The sequence below is a fragment of the Myodes glareolus genome, chromosome 11, assembly GCF_982192425.1.
Source record: "Myodes glareolus chromosome 11, mMyoGla1.1, whole genome shotgun sequence".
Classification (NCBI taxonomy): Eukaryota; Metazoa; Chordata; class Mammalia; order Rodentia; family Cricetidae; genus Myodes; species Myodes glareolus.
In genome coordinates this window covers 28083494-28105709 of record NC_142036.1, presented here as the reverse complement: position 1 = coordinate 28105709, position 22216 = coordinate 28083494, and the positions used below count along the sequence as shown (strand labels likewise).

Sequence of the window (22216 nt, the reverse complement as noted above, 5' to 3'; positions counted from 1 at the left end):
AAATAATAAAACTTATTTGACTGGAGGGAAACAGGAGGACAAATTTCTGTTCAGACAAATGTCTGAAGATACTGTTTGGGAAAACCAACAACCAGAAAAGTGGTGCTTTTATTATGGTCAGGAAAGATTTTTTTTTCCAGGAAAAATGAGAAATCAAAGTAAGTGCTTTATTTACAGTCTCATATTTTCAACTAAAGAAGATAAATGGTCTTAGTGTGGTCTCTTGTATTTATCTCATTATGTCTTTCCCCAAGTCTGAGATTGTTTTGTGAGCGTGTGGTTTCAATGATGATGATGATGATGATAAAGAAAACAGACATGGCATCCCACTGGGAATGCTGCTGTAGGTGCTGCTGGGCGATTAGCATGGCTAAGATCATCATGGAGAGAGATCTTATTAGGTTCTAGCTTATTACATCAGTCTATTTTTTGTGGATTTGTGATAAGACTTCATAATGTGATACATAATTCATACCACAGAAGAGCTGTCCTTTGTAATTTGTTGATATGAGCAAGAGTTATACTCAGTTTGGGTAAGTATGTCTTAGTTAGGGATTCCATTGCTCTGATAAAGCACTGTGACCAAAAGCAAACAGGGGAGCGAAGGGTTTATTTGGCTCACATGTGTAGTCCATCATGAAGGGAAGCCAGGGCAGGAACTCCAGGCAGGAACATGGAGGCAGGAACTGAAGCGGAGAGCATGGAGATCACTGTTTACTAGATTGCTCTTCCTCATGACTTTTTCAGCCTACTTTCTTAGACCCCCTAGAACCACCTGACCAGAGTTAGCAATGTTCACAGTGATCTGGGTCAATCATTAAGTCTCACTACCCCCTCCCAAGGAAAAAAATGACCCAGAGGTTTGCCCACAAGCTTCTCTCTCTCTCTCTCTCTCTCTCTCTCTCTCTCTCTCTCTCTCTCTCTCTCTCTCGTTCTCTCTCGTGGTTCCCTCTTCTTAAATGAGGCTAGCTTGTGTCATCCTTACAAAACACCAGCATTTCTTGAACTTCCTCCTTTCAGAATCCTTTCAGTTTATTTTAATTGCCATTCCTGGGCTATCAAACTGACTTTAGTGTGAATGAGTTTCTTTGGAGCAGTTCCCAGACACATAGTGGGACTAAGAAATGCAAATGCTTCTTTTCTATGTCGGTGGGTTCATTTTGGTCGCTGCTTTTCTCTCTCCTCAAACACAGGTAAGAACTTTTGTTTTCAAGAATAATTTTTTTCACCTTGGATTTCTTAATTTTTATTCCATATAGATGAAGGAACTTTGGTAAAGTGATCTGATACTTCTTACTCGTGTAAGCTGGGCCAGGGAGCATCAAAAGATAGCGTATGTCTTCATATGTGGACCTATTGGATGGAGCCTGTCTCTATTTCATCTGACTCATTTTTTCCTCTCATTGGACTAGGAATTGAGTCTAGAACCTTGTGCATGCCAGGCAAATGCTCTGCCACCGAGTTGCTTCCTCCCTTTGGTTCTTATTTCACAAGGGATACCTGTGAGATAGTACCGTCAGGAATCCTTAGTGCCTGGCATTTTTAGTAGGACATCAGTTTCTATTTATTTTTAATTCTAGCCAAAGTTAGGGTAAGTCAGGGTAGTTGGGCTTCCCACAGAAGCATCCATACCAGGAACAACATGTTTCTTGTTTTATTTGGCTATGGAAGGGCCAAGAGTGGGGTGAGTAAAAGATATGTGGTTTTGGTAATGGAGAAGCATTCTAAGAGAGCATGGCTTGTGAATTCTTTTCCCAGAAACAGTATGATTAACAGTGAGAGACAGAAGCCAGGATCCCTAAGCTTGGAGGATATGAAAGTTGGGTCTCTTAAGAGTAAAGACAGAGAGATAGTGGGTTAATTTATCATAGTTTTCTCCCATTAGAAAAAAACAGATGAACAATTACAGTGAGGAGCCCTGTCTTTTGTTTTAATTGTGTCTAAAAATGTGGCAAGAAGAGATTAGATGTGAAAGGAGGAGATACAAAGCCACCCCGGCAGAGCAATGTGACCTAGAGGCAGAGCTGACTTTCCAGGCTCCTGTTGATCATCTGATTAGTGGCCTAATCTGATTACTGTTCTTTGCGTTCCATATGTCAGATTAATGGCCTTCAAGACAGTGCTGAATGTGGAGGCCCTCTGTAACGACATGTTTCATACAGCGTAGAACTTAGATAGGCAGTGGGGTTTAAAAGAAGACACTCTGTGTTCTTGAATGGAGTAGCTTTCTGAAGGCGGGAATAGTTGCTGTGTTCACTTTCTCCTCTCCTGCCCTGACTCTCCCCTTACACAGACAGATGTTACAAAGAGGAAGGCAAATGATTGGAAGATGAAAGATAGGAAACAAGTTGTCTTCGGTGAGTGAGTAGTGCAGTGATTTGGTGGTACAGCCCCCCCCCAACCCAGTTTGCCTTTCTGTCCAATTACCTAATTTGTTTCCTCTTTGGGGCCATGAAGGCTTCATCCTTTGGTTTCATCTGTACGTTCCAGACACTTGGTTGTCTGGGTTTCTGTCCTCCCAGATTATACGGAATGCATTGCCACCCGGCTGCATGGTCACTTGACCTCCTAGCCTTTTGAAACCCACCCATCTTTGTTGCCTTACAGGCTTCTCCTTGCTGCTGTTACTAAATTCTGAATGACAGTGCTGCAGTTTTAGATCTGGGTAGGCTCATTAGCCAGAGTAAGTGTTGGTGATAATTAGGAAGTTGCGTTCAGAAATATCTGGAGATTCATTTCCCTGAAGGAATAACAAGGGCGTAAGAGAAACATCCCCCAGGGAGGAAGGAAAGAGGCTGTGCTAGGTGCTTTTCTAGTTGTGTTACCAAAATACCGGACAAGAAGCCATTTAAAGGAGGAAGTGTTTTTCTTGGCTTGCAGTCTTAGGAGATACAGTCCTCTGCAGTGGGGCGCGCATGGTGGCCGGAGCAGGAGGCTAACGAATCACATTGCTTCTTACTGAGAAAGCTGGAAGTAGTAAATGCTCATTTTTCAGCCTACTTCCTTCTTTGTATTCAGCTCAGGACCCCAGCCCATGGAGCAGTGCCAACAATATTTAGGATGGGTCTTCCTATCTCAATTTACTTAATCTGGAAAATCCCTCATAGACTCATCCAGAAAATGTGTCTTCTAGGTGCTTCTGTCAAGTTGACCATCACTTTAATCTGTGACAGAGGCAAACTGCTGGAGTTGAGGGTGGCCCTGAGGAGCGCTGCTGCATCTGGAGGTGGCTCCCCACTTTCTGTGTCCTCTTGCTTCCTTTGAAGGAGGCACAGAGGAGAGTTTTAGTTTGATCTTTTTAGAACCTGGAGACAGTACTGGTTTCTGAAAGGGGGACCAGGAGATGTGTATCCCTTGGTGACTTTACATCTCACAGTGAAAGAGCTCCAAAAAGGGTGCGGTCTCAATGATTAATCTCAAGACTACCACAGAAAGGAGCACTGTCATTTTCCCTGAGAGGGTAATAAAGATTGCATGATCTGTTTGTTCAAAATTCCTCACCTGACTGACTTGTTAGTCTAGAACAAGCTTTACTCTTTTTACCCATCCATCCATGCTGATGCCTAGAGAAATAATTCACTACAGTAAGTGAATCTAACTTGTGGTTCCCTATCTAGAGGAATTAATTTATTTTTATTTTTATTTATTCTATATCTTTTGGGGCATTGAGTACCAGCCCCAGTACCCCATCAGGGCTCAGAATTGAATGTCTATGGCAGGTGAGGGTCTAAGGATAAAAAAATAACTCAAGTACATTACCTCTTCATGTTCTTTATTTTTCATTCAAGGGGAAAAAGTGAAGTTAAAGGGCATGGAGAAGAATAATAAGGGGAAGAAATAGAAAAGAAGTAGCAAGTGTAATGGTTTAAGTAAAAATGCTGCAGATCCCAAAGTGGCTGCAGCAGGCAGTGGGCCATGAGACCATGGCGCAGGTCCCTGTGCAATGGCAGGCAGCGGGCAACAGATCCCAAGACCATGACAGGCCATGAAGGCATCTGGTCCTGGATAGGGAGCTACACAGTGAGCAAGAGACAGAAACATGGATAGGCATGCCATGCAGAGTGGGGTTGAATATTTATTTAGTGGGTTATGGAAGGGAAAGGGGAGAAGGGAAGAAGAACAGAGAGAGAGACAGAAAGAGAGAGAGAGAGAGGAGAAACAGAATGAGGAGGGAAAAAGTAGGGAGAAGGGAGAGACAGAAGCTTCCTCTTTGAGAAGGAGACAGGGGGGACAGAGGGGAAAGGGACTCAGGCTGGAAGCTGAAGATCAGCTTGCCTCAGTCGGGGAGGGGGAGTAGGCATGGCTTGTCTCTTAAAGGGACAGAGCAGAACATTACAGCAAGGAGAAGAATAAGAATAAGAGTAAGAGCTAATCTCCACAAGGTTTTCTAGTTTTTACAGACATAGTTGGAAAATTCCATAGGCAAGAACAATGATAATATGCATATCAAAATCACTAAAAGGGAAGGTAGAACCTGACAAAGCTGTACTCTGGAACAGGTGACCAACCCAGGGAAGAACCAGCATCCAAGGGGAAGTACCTGACATTCTAAACCATTAGACAAAGTTACAAACCATCTCTGAATCCTGGATTCACCCAGTCTCCTCATCTAATCTCTTTGGTGATAACCAGCTTGGGGGACATCCAGATTTGTTTATTAGCAAAGGTGGGACATGCTGCCCTCCTGCCCAGTGCCTGTCTTCTATAGAAATTTCTATGTGGTCTGTTAGCAGGTAATTTTGTGGGATTGACTCTGTAAATTTGCCTGTTAGAACAAAGAACAAATTTGCCTGTTGTTGCTCTAAGGCCTCTTGGTATGGGGGAATGGAGCAAGGTCATTCTGTTGCCCTGAGAAGTCACACTACTGAGGTGTTTTGGGAATGAATCCCATTTTGAATGGAAGAATCATGGCTTCACAGGTTTCCACAGATATAACAGCGACTTTTCCAAAAGCTCTGCAAAATGGGTTATTTCATGTGGATGTGGAGTATACACTCCTGTGAGTCTGTCTGTTGGTCTGTCACCTGTGCATTCCCTGTATAGTCTTGTAGGCTTTCTCCTCCCTCCTCTCCTCCCAACCTCCGCTTCCCCTCTACCCACTCTAGTTCTTCTCCTCCATTTCTAAGGATGTTGAGCATTTGTTTAAGTGTTTCTTGGTCATTTGAGATTCCTCTGTTGAGAATTCTCTGTTTAGATCTGTACCCCATTTTTAAATTGAGTTATTTGGTTTTTGATTTTTAGTTTCTTGACCTGATATTTGACAAAGAAGCCAAAATTATACAATGGGAAAAAGGCTTCTTCAAATGGTGCTGTTTTAACCATTTAAACCATGGATGTCAGCATGTAGAAGAATGCAAGTAGATCTATATCTATCATCATGCACAAAAACTCAAGTCCAAGTGGATCAAAGTCCTCAACATAAATCCATATACACTGAACCTGACAGAAGGAAAAGTGGGAAATATCCTTGGACACATTGGCCTAAGAGACAGCTTCCTGAATAGAACACCTGAATAGCTCAGTTACCAAGTTTGACAATTAATAAATGCGACCTCATGAGATGAAAAGCTTCTGTAGGGCAAAGGACACCATCAATAGGACAAAATGGCAGCCTACAGAATGAGAAAAGATCTTTGTCAATATTATATCTGACAGAGGGCTGATTTCCAAAATATGTAGAGGAATGAATTTAATCACACAAAAATATAATTTAGACAGAATCCAAGTTAAAGGCTGCAGTGTTTTTTTTAATTAAAGTATTGCCCTAACTTTAAATTTAAATAATTTTAAATTAAAATTTAGCTTTAAATTGAAATGTTTAATTGAAATGAAAAATTCTTTTCTCTCATGGTTATGCTCCTGATGGTCCTTCAAATGACACATGCCTGCCCTTTGTCTGTCTCTATCTTGTGGTGGTCAGTTTTCTTCTCTTGCTATCATCTCACATACTTAGCATAGGGAATGCTCTCAGCTCAGGGCTTCTAGGCTTAAACACCGCCTCCATGCCTTAATATCATTCGTAGTGAAAATGGTACTCTATTTATATGCCAAGGAGTTATGTGAAGATTTTCACTAATATATGGTAAACAACTAAAAATATTAGCTCTTATTTCTATAAAGCAAGCATCAAAACGAATATACAAAGAAAGGACCCTTCAGAGAAATATAGTTTTTATTAGGGAATAAACAAGGGCTATTACAGTGGGGAGCACATGTGACATTGAAACCACGGACAGGCTAAAGGCAAAATGAGGAATGTTACATAAGTTATTTTGAAACGGTAATCCTCAGCCACAGGATTAATAACAAGGGCATTCAAAGATGGTAACAATCCAAAACCACTGAACCACTGATACTGTGGAGGAAGTTTAAAGTTGAATGGACAGTTTGGGGATAGAAATTTTCTGTATATAAGATTTCAGTGGTCGTTGTTTGAGGCTGTAGATCTGGCAGTGCTTAGTGACTGTTCTTGTTAAGAGGTATCTGCTCAGGAGATCACCCCCACTCTGCCTGCTCTTTCATTACCCTTTGACATAAGCAGCTTCATTTTGATTCTGACCACTTTTGTTCTAGAGATACTTACGTGCAGGGTTCAGTTATTTCATGTTTTTCTGAGAGGATTGTTGATCATCTGGAAGGCATTTGTGAAGAATCTGTCCAGTGGAATGGGTGGTGAGATGATGTTGAATATAGTTCCTGAACCCTTGTTGTTTAAGAGATCCAGACAAATCTCCCCTTCCTCAGACTCCTTCTCATTTCCCATGTTTTCTGCCTTACCTCTTTCCCCTCCACCCGAGTTCTCTGAAATGTGTTCACTCCATAACTACAGCACCTAGCACATTATGTTGTGGTTTATTTAATTTTGCATATTCCCCTGTAGAGTGTTTGCAGCATCTTGGTGGGTGCCAGAACTGCCAGGAACAGGCTGTGAAATGAACATGTTCTCTGTCTCACACCGTTTTGGGCCTTGCCTCTGTTTTCAATCCGCATTTTTACCCACATAACCGGCCCCTTACTCTGTCTTCTCCACCCTCTAGGCCTCTCATTTTCTTCTCTGACCATCTTGTTTTCCTATCTGCTCTTCACCTGCACAGACACACATATGTTCTCAAGGGATAGATGGAAAAGCAGGATAGAGGGATCACAGAGTCCTTCGTCAATAAACAGAACCCAGTGAGGCTGAGTCGGCAGCTTCTGTTTGGGCCACTGGAGGAATCTAACTCCTGTTGGTAGAATAACGAACACCAGGCAAAAGCTTTCTAGAGATTTCTGTTTCTTTAGTTGTTTGCTTTTCCTTTTCAAACATTGTCTGCAATCACCTTTTATCTTTGTTGTTGATCTTTCCCACTATCTTAGTGAGGATTTCTGTTGCTGTGGAGACTCCGTGACCTCAGCAACTCTTTTAAAGGAAAAACGTTTAATTGGGCGGCTTACAGTTCGGAGGTTCAGCCCATTGTCATCATGGTGGCATGTAGGCAGACTTGGTGCTGGAGCTTGAGAGTCCTACATCTTGATCGGCAGGCAACAGGAAGCAAACTGAGACACTAGGTGTTATCTTTAGCATATATGAGACCTTAAAGCCCACTTCCACAGTGACACACTTCCTCCAACAAGTCCACACCTACTCCAGTAATGCCACATCTCCTAATAGTGCTGCTCCCTTTGGAGGCCATTTTCTTTCCAAACCACTATACCTGTTTAATTCTATATTGGTCCTGTTTTACAGATATTCTAAACTTAATTTGGTTTTTCACTTTTTGTGGTACGAGAGATTATGGATCCAGAGTTGCATACTAAACATACCTTATACCACGGAGATGTACATCCAGCCTCCCATCTAAACTTTACTTTTTATTTTGGCATGCCTTAGTATTTCTGGCTTTTAAGAAAATTTAAATTTCCAATAATCTGACCAAAAAAGTGATCTTGGTTCACACAAACATTTGTATAACTAACTGTATTAGTTACTCTTCTCTTTGCTGTAGCCAAACATAAACCAGAGCAACTTGAGGGAGGGAGGGGTTTGTTTCGGTGCATGGTTCAGAGGAGCACAGTCCACTGTAGCAGAGAAGGCATGCTGGCAGGGCTTATGTATGGGCTGTGGCACTAAAGAGGGAGCGGAGAAAGGACAGCCAGTGCTCAGCTGCCTTTCTCCCTTTCGCCTTGCAGTCAGCCTTGGACCCATCCTGCTGGTGGCCATGTCAGAGGGGCGGCAGGTGGCAGCTGACTTCAGGGGATCGGCCCGCTAGGAAGCAAAGCACTGATGGGTGAATCTCAGGATAGGCAAGGCCCCCAGGGGCTTCAGCCCCAGAATGTCTCCTCCTACTGCTGTGCCTTTACATGTTTGCCGCTGCCATTTTTCTCTGGTATCTGGTTTGGTGTGAGTAGACCTTGATGTAGTATGATTATCTCATGAAAATATCCCGTTCTACAGGGCATTTTTACCTGTGGATTACAAAGATGGTTTCCTCTTAAGTTGTATTGTTAAAGTGTTATCCTTGTCCCTAATAAAACAGTGGCTGCAGAGGATAGAAAATAGGAACATGGAAAAGTCACACAGCTAGTTTTCTCTTGAGGAGCCATATAGATTGTGGTTTGGGTCAATGATTAAGAGAAACAACTGAGTTTGAGAAGCTGTTAGCTCAAGTTCTTTTAATCTTAATGTTGAGAGATGTGTTTTATAGCTAAAACAAAGCTTTAAACAATGACTTAAGGTTAGGCTAAGATGTTTTTGTTAATGACTTTGAGGTAAAAAAAATCTTGGAAAACAATTTAAAGGCATACTTTTTAGTAGTTGAGTGAGGACTCACTGAGGTCAAGAAACAAGAGCACTGACAGCATGATTATAGTTGGCTGACGTGTCTTTCTTGCTAGGATGGAATGATGATTAATTTCTAGTGCCCAATTCTGACCCCGGCTTTTTGGTATAAAAAACTGCCAATGAGTAGATATCCACCCTGGAGATTTAAAATAGAACTGACTGGGTTTTTTAAAATACATAAATGGTTAGATTTGTGATTCTTTTAAAAGATTTTTTATAAGATTACCTTTTGAGATAACTAATAAAATAATTTATCCTTTCTTTGTAACCATAAAATTCAGTCTGCCAGTAAAAGAACTGGCTGAGAAAAATACCTTGCTTGCTTACACTCTGCTAATCTATAACAAGTTGCTTGGACATGAATATATGTGGGTTCTTAGGACAATTTGTTTTTCATCTGTAGTATGTAAAACATTTAATCATGCAAGGGATATGGAACACATGCTGGTTTTTTACTTGTATTCATTTGAAATTCACTTGAAAATAGAATATAATCACATTGTAATTTTTATACTGTTTGAAAAATTTTGCTGGGGTATATATGCTGAAAGTGGGAAAAGTAAAGAGACAAGAGAAGCAAAACACCAGGAAAGCTATAGAAGGAGAGTTAGGAGGAAGACGTCAAGAGAGGTAGAAGGGAAACACCAGAAGAATAGAGTAGAACAAGCAACAGAAAGAAGAGTAAAATGAAGAACTAAACTTTGGCCCTTAGAAAAGTCCCCGTGTGTCTGTTCAATGGTTTTCCTGCTCTGTGTCTTCCTCTTCAGTTTCTCTGACCTGCTGAAGGCTTGCCATTCGTCAGCACCCTGGGTGAGGTCCTGCCATGTTGTAGGTGTGTGTATGTGTGTGTGTTTCCTTTTTGCCAGCCCCAGAGAGTTAAGTTTTGCCCTCCATTTCACCACCAGCCCCCCAGAATTTTTACTCCCTAATATAGAAAATTCAAGCTGAGTGATGAATTCACCGACTCCGTGGCTCTCCCTCAAACCCCGAGCTGCTGGACGCTGGTCCTCGAGGCAGTGGTATCATCCCAAGAAGGTGCTGCCCACATTAGTATGTGTCTTCCCTCCTAGGCTAAATCTTCTAGAGACATTCTCACAGATTCACCCAAAGGTGTGCTTCCTTAATGCCCTAGGTATTTCTTAGTTCAGTCAAGTTACCCATCAAAATTAGTCAGCACTATGACCTTTAATGGATTATTTACTGTCTTTAAATTTGTTTTCTTTCTCTGTTTTGTTATCCCTGGATGATAATTCTTGATTCATAATTCTTGATTTGTGTAGATTGTTGTTATGACATCCAAATGAGATTGCCACACATATACAAGAAAGAATAGGAAGGTGTGTTTCCGGGGTCTGCCATCTCGTCCCCTCTGTCTCACATTGCTGAAGTATGAGCCATGCTTAGGAAATTCATGCTGCTTTTAGATCCTCCTTACATGCACCACATTGTGAACTTGTAGTTGCTCTATGCTCTCCAGCTGCTGTTTTGTGTTTGGTTTAGTACATTGTAAGATCTCTAAATTCCATCCTTTGGGGCGTTCATTGTCCAGCCTGACTTAGCCTTTTCCTCTCATGTCCCTGCCGTGCACCATGCTAAAGAATTCACATATCTATCCACAGCTTGTCCTTTGCTTGTGCAGATAATGTATGTAATATATCCACAGTGTTCTTTTCAGATCGTAGCATTAGAGAGAGCAAAGATCTTTCTGTTTCTTAGCATTTTCTGTAATAAAGCATGGCATAGATGAAGTGCTTGGCAGATGCTGCTGCCTAGACATGGAAGTGTAGATGTCTGTTGTAAGATCTGATTTCACGGATGGGTTTCTATTTAAGTTGGAAAGAAAAGATTTAGATGCCACATTTATCAACACCCAGCACTAATATAATATATATTGTATAGTCTTTAAACATTTCTACAAGAACATTGTAGTTAGAATTAATTTCTTATTATCAGTCACTAATCTCATCATACTTATGTGGAATCAAAGGTTTATATTATCTGGATTTTTCTTCTGCCTCATGAGTGATTAAAGTCTTAATGTCTTACTTTTGGAGGCAAGGAAATAGTTCCTTGGTATAGTTTAAAATTACTCTTGTTTTTGTAGTTATTGAGTCATTTTTCATGAATAAAGTTTATTGAAATAATTGTTTTTAAATTATTACTTCTACTTTCCTTTTGTTTTTTTCTTTCTTTTTTTCTTTTTCAAGACAGGGTTTCTCTGTAGCTTTGGAGCCTGCCCTGAAACTAGCTCTTGTAGACCAGGTTGGCCTTGAACTCACAGAGATCTGCTTGCCTCTGCCTTCCAAGTGCTGGGATTAAAGGTATGTGCCACCACCACCTGGCTTTTCCTTTTGTATTGGCTTTTTAAAGTGTGTGTGTGTGTGTGTGTGTGTGTGTGCGTGTGTGCATGAGCGCGAAAGAGTAGTTTAGGTGGTAGCCAGAAAACAACTTATGGGAGTCAGTTCTGTTCTTTCACCATGTGGGTTCTGGATTTAAATCAAACTCAGGCCCTCAGGCACGGTGGCAAATGCCTTTACCCACTTTGCTATGTCATGGGCCTTATATTGACTTCTTTAAACAAGAAATTGAGCTACATTTTCTCTGTACTCTGGATAAGCAGAACTTTCTGATAAAAAAAAAACAGGACTTTTCTGTGTATGTTATGTTTTTGAGAGTACTTCTGGAAAAAGATTGCAATTTCTATTTCCAGTCTGGGACATGCGTAAAGAACCTGCTCTGTGAGCGTGAGGACCTGCGTTCAGAAAGAACCATGCGCAGAAAGACTTGCTGCGGCAGTGTGTGGGGGTGAGCCCAGCACTGGGGTGGGGAGCAGAGATAGGTGGATCTCAAGGCTTGTTGACCAGCCACTCCAGCTGACTTAGGAGCTCTAAGTGAGTGAGAGACTTTGTCTCAAGAAAAGTGGGTGGAGAGCAAATCAAGAAGATACCCAAAGTTAGCCTCTCTCCTCTGCATGCATATACTTAGGCCAAGGACGCCACCATGTACATACACATGCGTACACTACACATGCACACATGCAGTATTTTAACTTTCACTGACTCAGTATTCACTAAGATTTTTTGATTTCAGAAATTGCATGTCTTAAAATGTTCACACCCTTCCTCATGCTTTCCAGGAACCAGCGCCCGATTTGCCAGTGTCTCAGGTAAAGGTTTAGCTGCAAACAGTAAAGAGTAGCTTAGTTGCTGTTGCTTATTTGCTGCTGAAGATTAGAAAATGCGCTGTGTATCTGCTCATAGCATTAGAAACTTAGCTGCGTCTACCAGCTGTTCTGTTCTTTAGTGCATAAATAAACTTTCATTTTCCTAAAGCTTTTATTTAATAGCCTTGTAGAACTATTAATGTGACCTGCTTATTAAGACGTGGGCTTGGAGCAGTTGCCAAGATTGAGTAGAATGATGGGGAAAAAAAAAACAACCCCAAAACCCCATGGTGGTAAAAGAAACCAGACTTATGAGGGAGCCAGGCTGTCAGCAGAGGCACAAGTATCTGCAGAACTGTGATGGACAGCAGAGATTTGAATACAGTAGTCCCACTGTGCTTGCTTCTAACTGACTTGGTAGCTCTAACAGGGAGGACAAAGCTGTCCCAGCGAAGAAGGAAGAAAGGGAGAGGGAGAGAGGGAGGGAAGGAGGGACAGTGGCTAGATTGCCATGGCTGCTGGTTAGAGGTGATGGTTAGAGAACCGCTAACTGGGTAAGAAACAAGAGACTGAGTCAGAAGGCATCTCTGGAAGAGAAGAGGTTTGGTTTGGATCTAGCTGTGGAGGATAGTACTTGGCCAGTGAAACTTTTCATCCAGAAGGCTTTCTATTGAGTCTGAGAATAGGAGAGATGCAGAGAGTAGTAAATCAGAGAGCTCAAATGTTACTCCATGCTTGCCCTGCCACATGAGATACAGCGCTAGCAGCGTCATGTAAAGAGAGTGATTTGAACTTCACCCAAGGTACTTACGATAGTGATCAAGTCTTTCAGGTGGGAAAACAAGTCAAGAGGTATTCTAATGGAGACCTCTGTATTAGACCAACACTGAAAAATGGCCCAAATGTGATTCTAAGCTCTGTAGAGACTGACATTTGTCTTCTGAAGATTATATTTTGTATACTATACATCTAGTCATTTCAAGACAGATCTCACCAGAAATTTAATGTGTTTCCAAATAAATGAGTATAGTTTTGCTCTTAGTCATTTGGAAGGTTTTTATTAAAATTAAACTGAGGCATTAGTAATTTGCGTTGTAGACATGACTGAAAGCTGTCAGTGGTATTTAAAAGTTTCAGACTAGCAAGAAGTTTCAAGAAGCCCTTATATGTAGTAACAGGTTCTATTTTTGTTTCTGTAGATTCAATTATCCACCAGGTAATGATGTAAAAAGGAGCAAGACTGACCTCATTCATATTTTCAGGTTTCATGTTGTTTACAACTTGAAAAGAAATGAGACTTATGCTTGTTCTTTGCCACTGAGACAAAAAAACAAAAAACAAAACCAAAAACCAAACCAAAACAAAAAAAAAAACAAAAAAAAACCCCTACCAAAAGCAACTTAAAAGAGGAAGAAGGTTCGATTTTGCCTCCTGATTTTTAGAGGGGCCTCCGTGGTTGGTGGCTGTTGGTGGCAGGGTTCAGAGAGAATGAAAGGAATTTGGGACAGGATATGCCCTACAAAGACAGGCCCCTGGTGGCCCATTTCTTCCAGCTAGACCTGTCCTCCACCCCTAATAGTCCTGCTATGAGGGCATCAGTGGCGTAATCTACTGCTGAGATTGGTACCCTTGTCATCTCTCAATAGTGCCACCAGCTGGAGACTGTCTTCTATACATGAGCACTCAGAGATATTCCATCACTAAACCCTAAAAAAGCCTCACAGGGACAACTTAATATATTGTGCCTGGAATTTCACTTTACAGGCAGACTGTGAAGTATCTCTGCCAGGTTTTGTAATTTTGTTTTGCTTTTTGTTTTAGTTTTGAGACAGGGTTTCTCTGTATAACAGCTCTGGCTATCCTGGAACTTGCTTTGTAGACCAGACAGGCCGCGAACTCAAGAGATCTGCCTGCCTCTGCGTCCCAAGTGCTGGGATTAATGGTGTGTTCCATCACTGCCTGACTCTCTACCAGTTTTTTTAATGATGTCCAAATCATATCAGAAAGCTTATTTTCTTGGTTGATTTATCCTAATAATCAAAAATTATTTCTCACCTGCCTTAACCTGTTGACCTTGAATTACTTATCAAAAGGAACAGAATAATTAAAGCATACTTTTCTCAGCTAATTGAGTTATTTCATAAGTGAAATTGGACTAACCTTAAGCTGACAGGTCTGTGCCTCAAGGGTATGCTTTAGACATCTCAGGAGGTGACCCCTACTAGATTGACTGTGCTCAGTGGAGGGCCCCATCCAGCACAAAAAGCATTGATAGGTTTTAAGAAAGGAAAAGAAAAAGAGAAGATGCCATCAAGTTGGGAAGGTTGCGGGGTCTGGGCTGAGTTGGTCAAGAAAGTGAATACAATCAAAATGCATTGTGTGGGATGATCAAAGAATTGATAGTGCATTATATGGGATGATCAAAGATCATTGTGTGGAATTATTAAAGAATTGATAATGCATTGTGTAGAATTATCAAAGAATTGATAGGAAATGCAAAAGAGATGTGCAGGCAAGTAAGTTAGTGTGGTGATTACTCATTTAGATTAGGGTAAACTGTTCTTCTTTATAAAATGTCCTAAGCATCTTTATAGCATTTTTTTATTGATTCTATAGACCTTGTAATACAAATATAGTCACTTGCGTAAGCACCTGGTTGTTTTTTAAGCTGGATGACTGCAGTTATTCAGTTGAACATAACACATAAAACAAACTTGTAGGTTTTTATTTTCAGATTTAAGGGAAAATTAGAGATTACTGTGTATGCTTGATCATGCTTCTTTTATTTTAATATGCAGAGGATTTTAGAACTGTAAAACATATTTGGCTTATTTCCAAAAAAGAATTTTTTTAAGCCAAAGCCCCATCTGCTGTTTTCATTAAAATCTCAAGAATTGCTCACATTGCCAGGAGTAGTGGTTTTCTTTTTCTGAGTACTCTGATGTGTAATCCAGCAGTAACATGTGATTTTCAAGGCCATTATTCGTTAGGACAGAAGAAAAATCAGGAAGATTAATTTTTCTGAAACACTGATGAAATTTTAAATTGAATAATGGTTTAAGTATGTGCTCTAGTTTGGTTTCTGTTGCTGTGATAAACACCATGACCAAAAGCAACTTGGGGAGGACAGGGTTTATTTCATCTTAAACCACTTCCGTGTCACAGTTCAACACTGAAGGAAGCCAAGGCGGGAGGACTCACTCAGGACCAGAACCTTGGGGCAGAAACTGAAGCAGAGGCCATGGAAGGGTGCTGCTTACTGGCTTGTTCTCCATGGCTTACTCAGCCTGCTTTCTTATAGAACCCAGGACTACCTGCCCAGGGGCAGCCCCACCTACAATATGCTGAGCCACTTACATTCGTTATTAATCAAGAAAATGTCTCCACTGACATGCCCATAGGCCAATCTAATAGAGGCAATTCTTCAGTTGAGGTTCCCTCTTCCTAGGTAGGTCTAGCTTTTGTCAACTTGACAAAAGTTAAGCATCATAGTTGACCCTTTATCTTCTTGAATCACAGATACATCACTGCCCAACTATACCCTTTCTCTCTTATTAATCCCAAGATCTCGTGTTATCATCACAATATAAAACATAATTTAACTTTAAAAGTCCCACTGTCTTGTAAAAATTTCAATACTTTAAAAGTCTAAGGTCTCCTAAAAAAATTCAAAATCTCTTAACTGTGGCCTCCTTTAAAAAGAAAAACAACACTTACTTTTTTATTCTAAGAGGGAGGAACCAGGACACAGTAACAGTCAGATTAAAGTGAAACCAAATTCCAACAGTGTAAATCACTCATTGTCCACGGCCTAGGGTTTACTCATGATCTTCTGGGCTCCCATGGTCTTGGGTACCCCGTCCCTGGTAACTCTGCCACCATATGTCCCTGCCGCTTTTCTCACAGGCCACAGGCTCAGGCTGACTCTCCTCCATGATCTTGACATCTCCAACATGCCGGGGTTTCCACTGCAATTGAGGCTGCACCTTCACCAGTGACCCCTACTGACCTTTCTTCAGGGAGACTCCAACCCTGCCACACAGCACCAGCCCTCAGATACTCTCCATGACTCCCTTATGCTTTTAAAGCGTGTACCATGTGCGAGACTCCTACATATCGCCAAGTATGGCTGCCAGCTTGAGCTGCAACCTTTGCCCTCCGTGGACCACAGCTTCTGTGTCTGACCCTGAGGAAGTATTTCCCAGAAGAATTCACCTCAAGGATGCTCTTCTCTTATTAATCACAAATGATTTTTCAGCCCCAGATAATCCCAATAAAACTAATTTTTCAGTTCCATAGATTTTTAATCCAAATGCATCACACAAACAGCCCAATAGAATATATATCTGAACTGACTCTCAAACATCCCTCTAAAATTCCATGAGCCAGGCCTTCATTATCTGTGTTTCCATCAGCATTATCTTCCAGCCTCCCGCAGACTAGCCCATCAACTTATTAACTGCTGAGAACTCAGTGGTTTTTCTGACCCACAGTTCCAAAAGCTTTCACAATCCTACCCAGAAGACTGTCCGAGGCGTAAAATTCACTTGGTCAGATCCATCACCGCAGCACCCCATGTTCCTGGTTCCAGCTTCTGTCCTAGTTAGATTTCTGTGATAAATACCAAAGACAAAAGCAACTTGGGGGGAAAGAGATTTACTCTGGCATGTCCCAGTCTGTCTGTGAAGGAAGCCAAGGTGGGAACAGATGCAGAGGCCTTGGGAGAGTGCTGCTTTCTGATGTTCTCTGAAAGGCCTGCCCAGCCTGCTTCTTATACAGCCCAGGACCACTGCCCAAGTGTGGCACCACCTACAGTGCTTTGAACCTTCCCGCATCAATCATCACACAAGAAAATGCCTTGCTGACTTGCCTCCAGGCCAATTTGATGGGAGAAGTTTTCAACTGATGCTCCCTCATCCCAGATGACTCTTAGTTTGTATCAAGTTCACAAAAACTAAACAGCAACATATGTTTGATTTCAGATCTCTAAAAAAAATCGTTTTGTGTGTGTGTGTCTATGTGTATGATATGTGTATGTATGTAAATAAATGTATATGATATGTGTGTGTATGTACATATATATGATGTATGAGATATCTGTGTGTGTGATGTGTGTGTATGTGTATGTGTGAGCATGTGAATGCCACAGCACATGTGTGGATATCAGACGACCATTTGTTTAAGACAGGGTCTCTTGTTTGCCACTGCTTATAACAGGTTAGCTTCCTAAGAACTTCTAATTCTCTCCTGTCTCTCCCTCGTAGCTCCACCATCCAGTGCTGAGATTGCAGATGTGCATTACATGCGTGCTGAGGATCTGAACCCCAGTCCTTACTCCTGCTTGCACATCATGCATTTTACCCACTGAGCAATCTCCCAGTCTCTACAGATCTTTTACTATCAAATTTTCATATCATCACTTCCATTTCTTAAGACTTAAGTATTAAAAAGCAAATTATCTTTATAGAGACTGAGTGCACAGAGAGTGAAAAAATAGATGTTCCTACTGGACTTCTGATGTAGTTATCTATTTACTCAGGGCAGGGAGAATCATGGATTCACTTCCCTTGCTTTGATTATCTCAACCATGAAAATTTACATAATCTTAACATTTAAGAGCTTAGTAGGGAGCTAGATATCAAGCATAACAGATTGGACTATGAAATAGTGCTAACAACTCAAAGCTAGTTAAAATATGTTCATGGATGTTTAATAACAGATTATGTAAATGGTGGCTAAAATTATAAAAATTTGACTTTTACAAACTTGATGTAATATGAGGATGGTGGTACATGCCTATAATTCCAGCACTCAGACTAAACCAGGGGGTCTAGAGTTCAAGGACATCCTACTTATATTGTGAGACCCTGTCAGAGAAAGAGGTTGGGGATTAGGTGAGAGAGGAGGGCAGATTGGTTGAGAAGGATTTAAGTTAGACTCCAAGTCATGGTCCAGAAGCTTCATTGGCTCCTCATTTATCAGAATAAAAACCCCTAACCTTACCGTGACACAGAAGCTCTCTGGCTGGTCTCTTAGTCCAGATAGTTTCACCAGCATTCCAACAATCACAGCTACTGGGTGTTTCCAAACACGCTGTGAGCAGTTTTGCCTGACCTCAGAGCCGAAGCCTTCATCACTGTTATTGTAATCATCATTATTCTGAGACAGTCTTATGTATTATAGGTTGGCCTTGAACTTGCTGTGCAGTCACGGAGGAACTTCTGAGGGCTGGGATTACAAGCATACAGTGCTATCTTAGCTGTTCTTTCTTCCTTTCAACCATTTCCCATTTTCTTCTACCACACACTTGTCACCTAATCACATACTGCTGTGTGTTTTGCTGTTTAATCCACTGGATGATGGTATGTTCAGGAATGTTAAGATCCATATTGTGACCTTGTTTCCCACTCAGCCTGATGGTGGGTGTATAATCTAAAAGGGCTTTAATAGAAAGACTAAGTGGAAAAAGTTCTGTAATGTGGGGACCTTGCAGACATCCTGCAGCCTCATTGTTTCCTCCTGAGGTCTGATGGCTTCATTCAGCCTGCCTCACAGCCAGACTCCTGGAATACTGAGCCCCAGTCCCTCCCTATTCCTGTAGACTGTAGAATCAGGTCTATGCCACCACTTCCAGACTCGCGTTCCTCTCAGATTGTGCAAGGGACACTGAGCATCATCGTCCTTGGCTTTTATTCTGGAAAAAAAAGCAGAAAGGTCAAGTTTTTCAGTAAAGCAATTTCATGTGTTTGACAAGAAAGTTAAGTATGTACATCTTCATGATGCCCTTCTCAGGCTCCGACTAAGCTGATGGTGCTTTCAGCTTAGAGCTTTAATTACTTTTCCATTCTCCATTCTCATCGGCCATTTCTCCTGACTAGATCACGAAGCAATGATTTGGGATCCAGAGAAATTGATCTCAGCTCGAATCAAACAACATTTCCTGAATACCCAATTGTGTATAAAAACCTAAAAGTCTAGAAAATGCAAGAGTGCACAAGGTTGAAATGCTTGTATTCTGGGGAACAGGGACTAACACATGCTCAGATAATCATAATACTTGCCAAATATGCTATATGTAGAAGTACAGAAGTCTAAGGGAGAACTGTAAGAAAGACAAGAGGATGTCTGGGGGTTGGAAACTGACGACTTCCTGGATGTCATCGTCCTGAAGGGGAGTACAGAGTACACTAACAAAGCACACCTGGCCTCTTAGCAAAGCTGTGTGAGAGTTCTAACTTTTTATCTAAAATTTTAAATTTATTTTAAAACAATCTTCTTATTTTACATATCACTCAATCCCAGTTCCCACTCCCTCTCCTCCTCCCACTGCCCCCACCTTACCCTCTACCCACTCCTCAGAGAGGGTAAGGCTTCCCATGGGGAGTCAACAAAGTCTAGCACATCACTGTGAGGCAGGACCAAGGTCCTCCCCACTATGTCTAGGCTGGGCAAGGTATCCGAAAGGCCAGTTCAAGGACTGTGTTATTTTACCGAATGTTTTCAATGTTTTTCAGGCAGCTTGGATTTTGAAAGCACGAGCGCTGACTGAAATGGTGTACATTGATGAAATTGATGTGGATCATGAAGGGATTGCAGAGATGATTCTCGATGAAAATGCCATTGCCCAAGTCCCACGTAAGTATTTATTGAGTTGAGTTAAAGGAAGGATGCGGTATAGAAGAGGAACATTGTGTATATATATTTCTGTATTTTATATAAACACATATGTAATGGGATTGTCTTGGAGTCCAAGTCAGGATCATAATATAAATAAATGGTATTGGAGGAACATCATAATATATGTTGGTTTGTTGGTAATTTATTAGTTGTTAAGATTTTCTTTTCCTATTGACTTGCTAACACATGTAAATTCTGGACACAATCTTTTATTTGTAGATATTTGTGTGAAAAATAATTAACCTTTGAGTCCAAAGCCATTGATTTAAACTCTGCTAATAGGGTGACCTGTTATCTTAATTCCTTGAGCCTCTGTTAACCGGCTTAGTACTAAACCTACCTTACAGACCGAACGATAACATGAATCAGTGACAGGGGCTCAGTTGTCAGAACACAGTTCAAGAATGGGGTCATGTTAGAATTCTGAGTGCTTGTGAGAAAACTCCAAGAAAACAAGAGTCTTATGACCCCAGTTTCTTCAAAACACAGAATTGTTCTTGGAATGGGTTTTCACGTTGCTCCCATGTGTAACGGTTAGGAATGAGTCTACTTCAGCAGCTGCCGTTGTTCATATCACTCTATGAAAAACATGCTTTTGTCAATGGGGCCTGTCCCTGTGGTTGAACATCTCGCTCATGTGATTTGTCTTAACCTCAGAGTGTAAACTGTGTGATGCTCTGAATAAAGCTGGCTATTGCATGAAACTTTAGTTGGTCTCGGTTAGGCCCCGCTCTACCAGGTTATTGCTGTCGACCAAAGCAGTAAACGTGCCCTGATGATGAGCCTCAAACTCATTTCCTCAAAGCATTTCCTGCCATACTCTCTTCTTCCCAGGTCAGGATAAGTCTGAAAATTAAGTTGCTAAGTGTTTCTAAAAATTCATAAGTAATTCATAAATTGATAACCATCCTATCTTGTAGGCCCTGGCACATCTTTGAAGCTCCCTGGAACTAACCAGGCAGGAGGACCTAGTCAAGCTATCAGGTCTGTATTTTAGTTCATCGCTCTGTCTCTAAATCCTGACCAGACTTTCCTTCATTGATCTTGTTTGTGTTATAACAGCTGTCAATCTCCACAGGCCAATCACTCAAGCTGGAAGACCCATTACGGGTTTCCTTAGGCCTAGCACACAGAGTGGAAGACCCGGTACAATGGAACAGGCCATAAGAACACCCAGAACTGCTTACACAGCACGACCTATCACTAGCTCATCCGGAAGGTTCGTCAGACTAGGGACGGTAGGTTCTGTCAGCTCTCCTAGGACCTTGTATTACTCAAGTAACTTTATGTTCCACTAATAGTGGAGAATTACACAGAAATTCTGAAGGTAATTCTTGTTGTTCTATAATTTCTATAATTTACTATAATATTTATGCAGAAGAAACTATGTTTCAAGAGAAAGTTTTCAATTTCTTCTTCTCTTCTTTTACTCTCACAGGCTTCCATGCTTACAAGTCCTGATGGGCCATTTATAAATTTATCTAGACTGAATTTAACAAAATATTCCCAGAAACCTAAGCTGGCAAAGGTATGCGCTTCCAAAGATTCTAAGTTATGCAGTAATGATAGAAGTATGATGACATGGTTTTGTAGGAAATGGAGAATTTAGTTAGTAACATGTAAAAATTCTCTTTGTCTTGAATTAGGTACAATTGATCAGAAATAAGTACATATGAAATTATTATAGGAAAGTCCCTTCCCCTGGTTAACAACAATAATTTGCAACAAAGAAAGCAGAGAGACAGAGTCACCTTTGCAGACGAAGCTTGAGGTTGTCTGGACGTGGATGTATTTGTTTTTCAGCTTGGACTGATCTTAGAAAAATCATTTTCAACTTTTGTATGATTTAAGGATGTTCAAAAGGATGGGAGATAGATGTGTGTGTATATATATATGTGTGTGTGTGTGTGTGCTTAATTAGTAACTAACTAGGTCTCTCAGTATTAAAAACAAAATTTATTGTAAGTTGCAGAATTTTAAAATGGATTATTATGACAGATGGCAGTCACATTTGTTATTTACCAATTTCTAGCCTTTTAGAGTATCCTGCACTTTGAGTCAAAGTTTTGAGTTTTTGTATAACAATAATAAGTGTTTTATTAAAATAAAGCTGAGTATATTTTGACATTTTGTCCTTTCCAGGCTTTATTTGAATATATTTTTCATCATGAAAATGATATTAAGATGGTAAGTGATGAATTCCTGTTATTTTCTTTCCTAGAAATTTTTCAGGCTTTGGAGCTTTAGATTTTGAAATATTCTATTTATTTCCTTAAAAAGCGGGAATCATTAAAAATGGGAGGAACTGAAAGTTTCAGTTTCGGTGAGGACATTTGTATAAATATAGACATGATAAGACTTATGCCTGGTTCATAGATAACACAGCTGTCGTTAAAGGGCAAGATAACTGGAAATACCATACGCCTGTTAAAATGTTTTCTTTATGCTAATAGTATCATTGGTCCATTGTTGTTTTAGACCACAGAGTATTAGAAATTTACTAACATGCATTTCTACTGTCTTCTGCCTCCTCTCCCATAAAGATTTCAAACACA

General features: G+C 40.8%; 1 protein-coding gene across 1 annotated transcript in view; it reads left to right on the top strand.

Annotated features, from left to right (window-relative positions):
• The window catches only part of Ttc8 (tetratricopeptide repeat domain 8), a 55410-nt gene that overhangs the window by 2360 nt on the left and 30834 nt on the right, over positions 1-22216 (top strand). The window contains exons 2-6 of the mRNA XM_048449406.3: positions 19499-19619; positions 20582-20645; positions 20740-20899; positions 21100-21189; positions 21804-21848. Of these exons, the coding sequence (XP_048305363.1) occupies positions 19499-19619; positions 20582-20645; positions 20740-20899; positions 21100-21189; positions 21804-21848 (480 nt within the window). The remainder of the gene's footprint in view (positions 1-19498; positions 19620-20581; positions 20646-20739; positions 20900-21099; positions 21190-21803; positions 21849-22216) is intronic.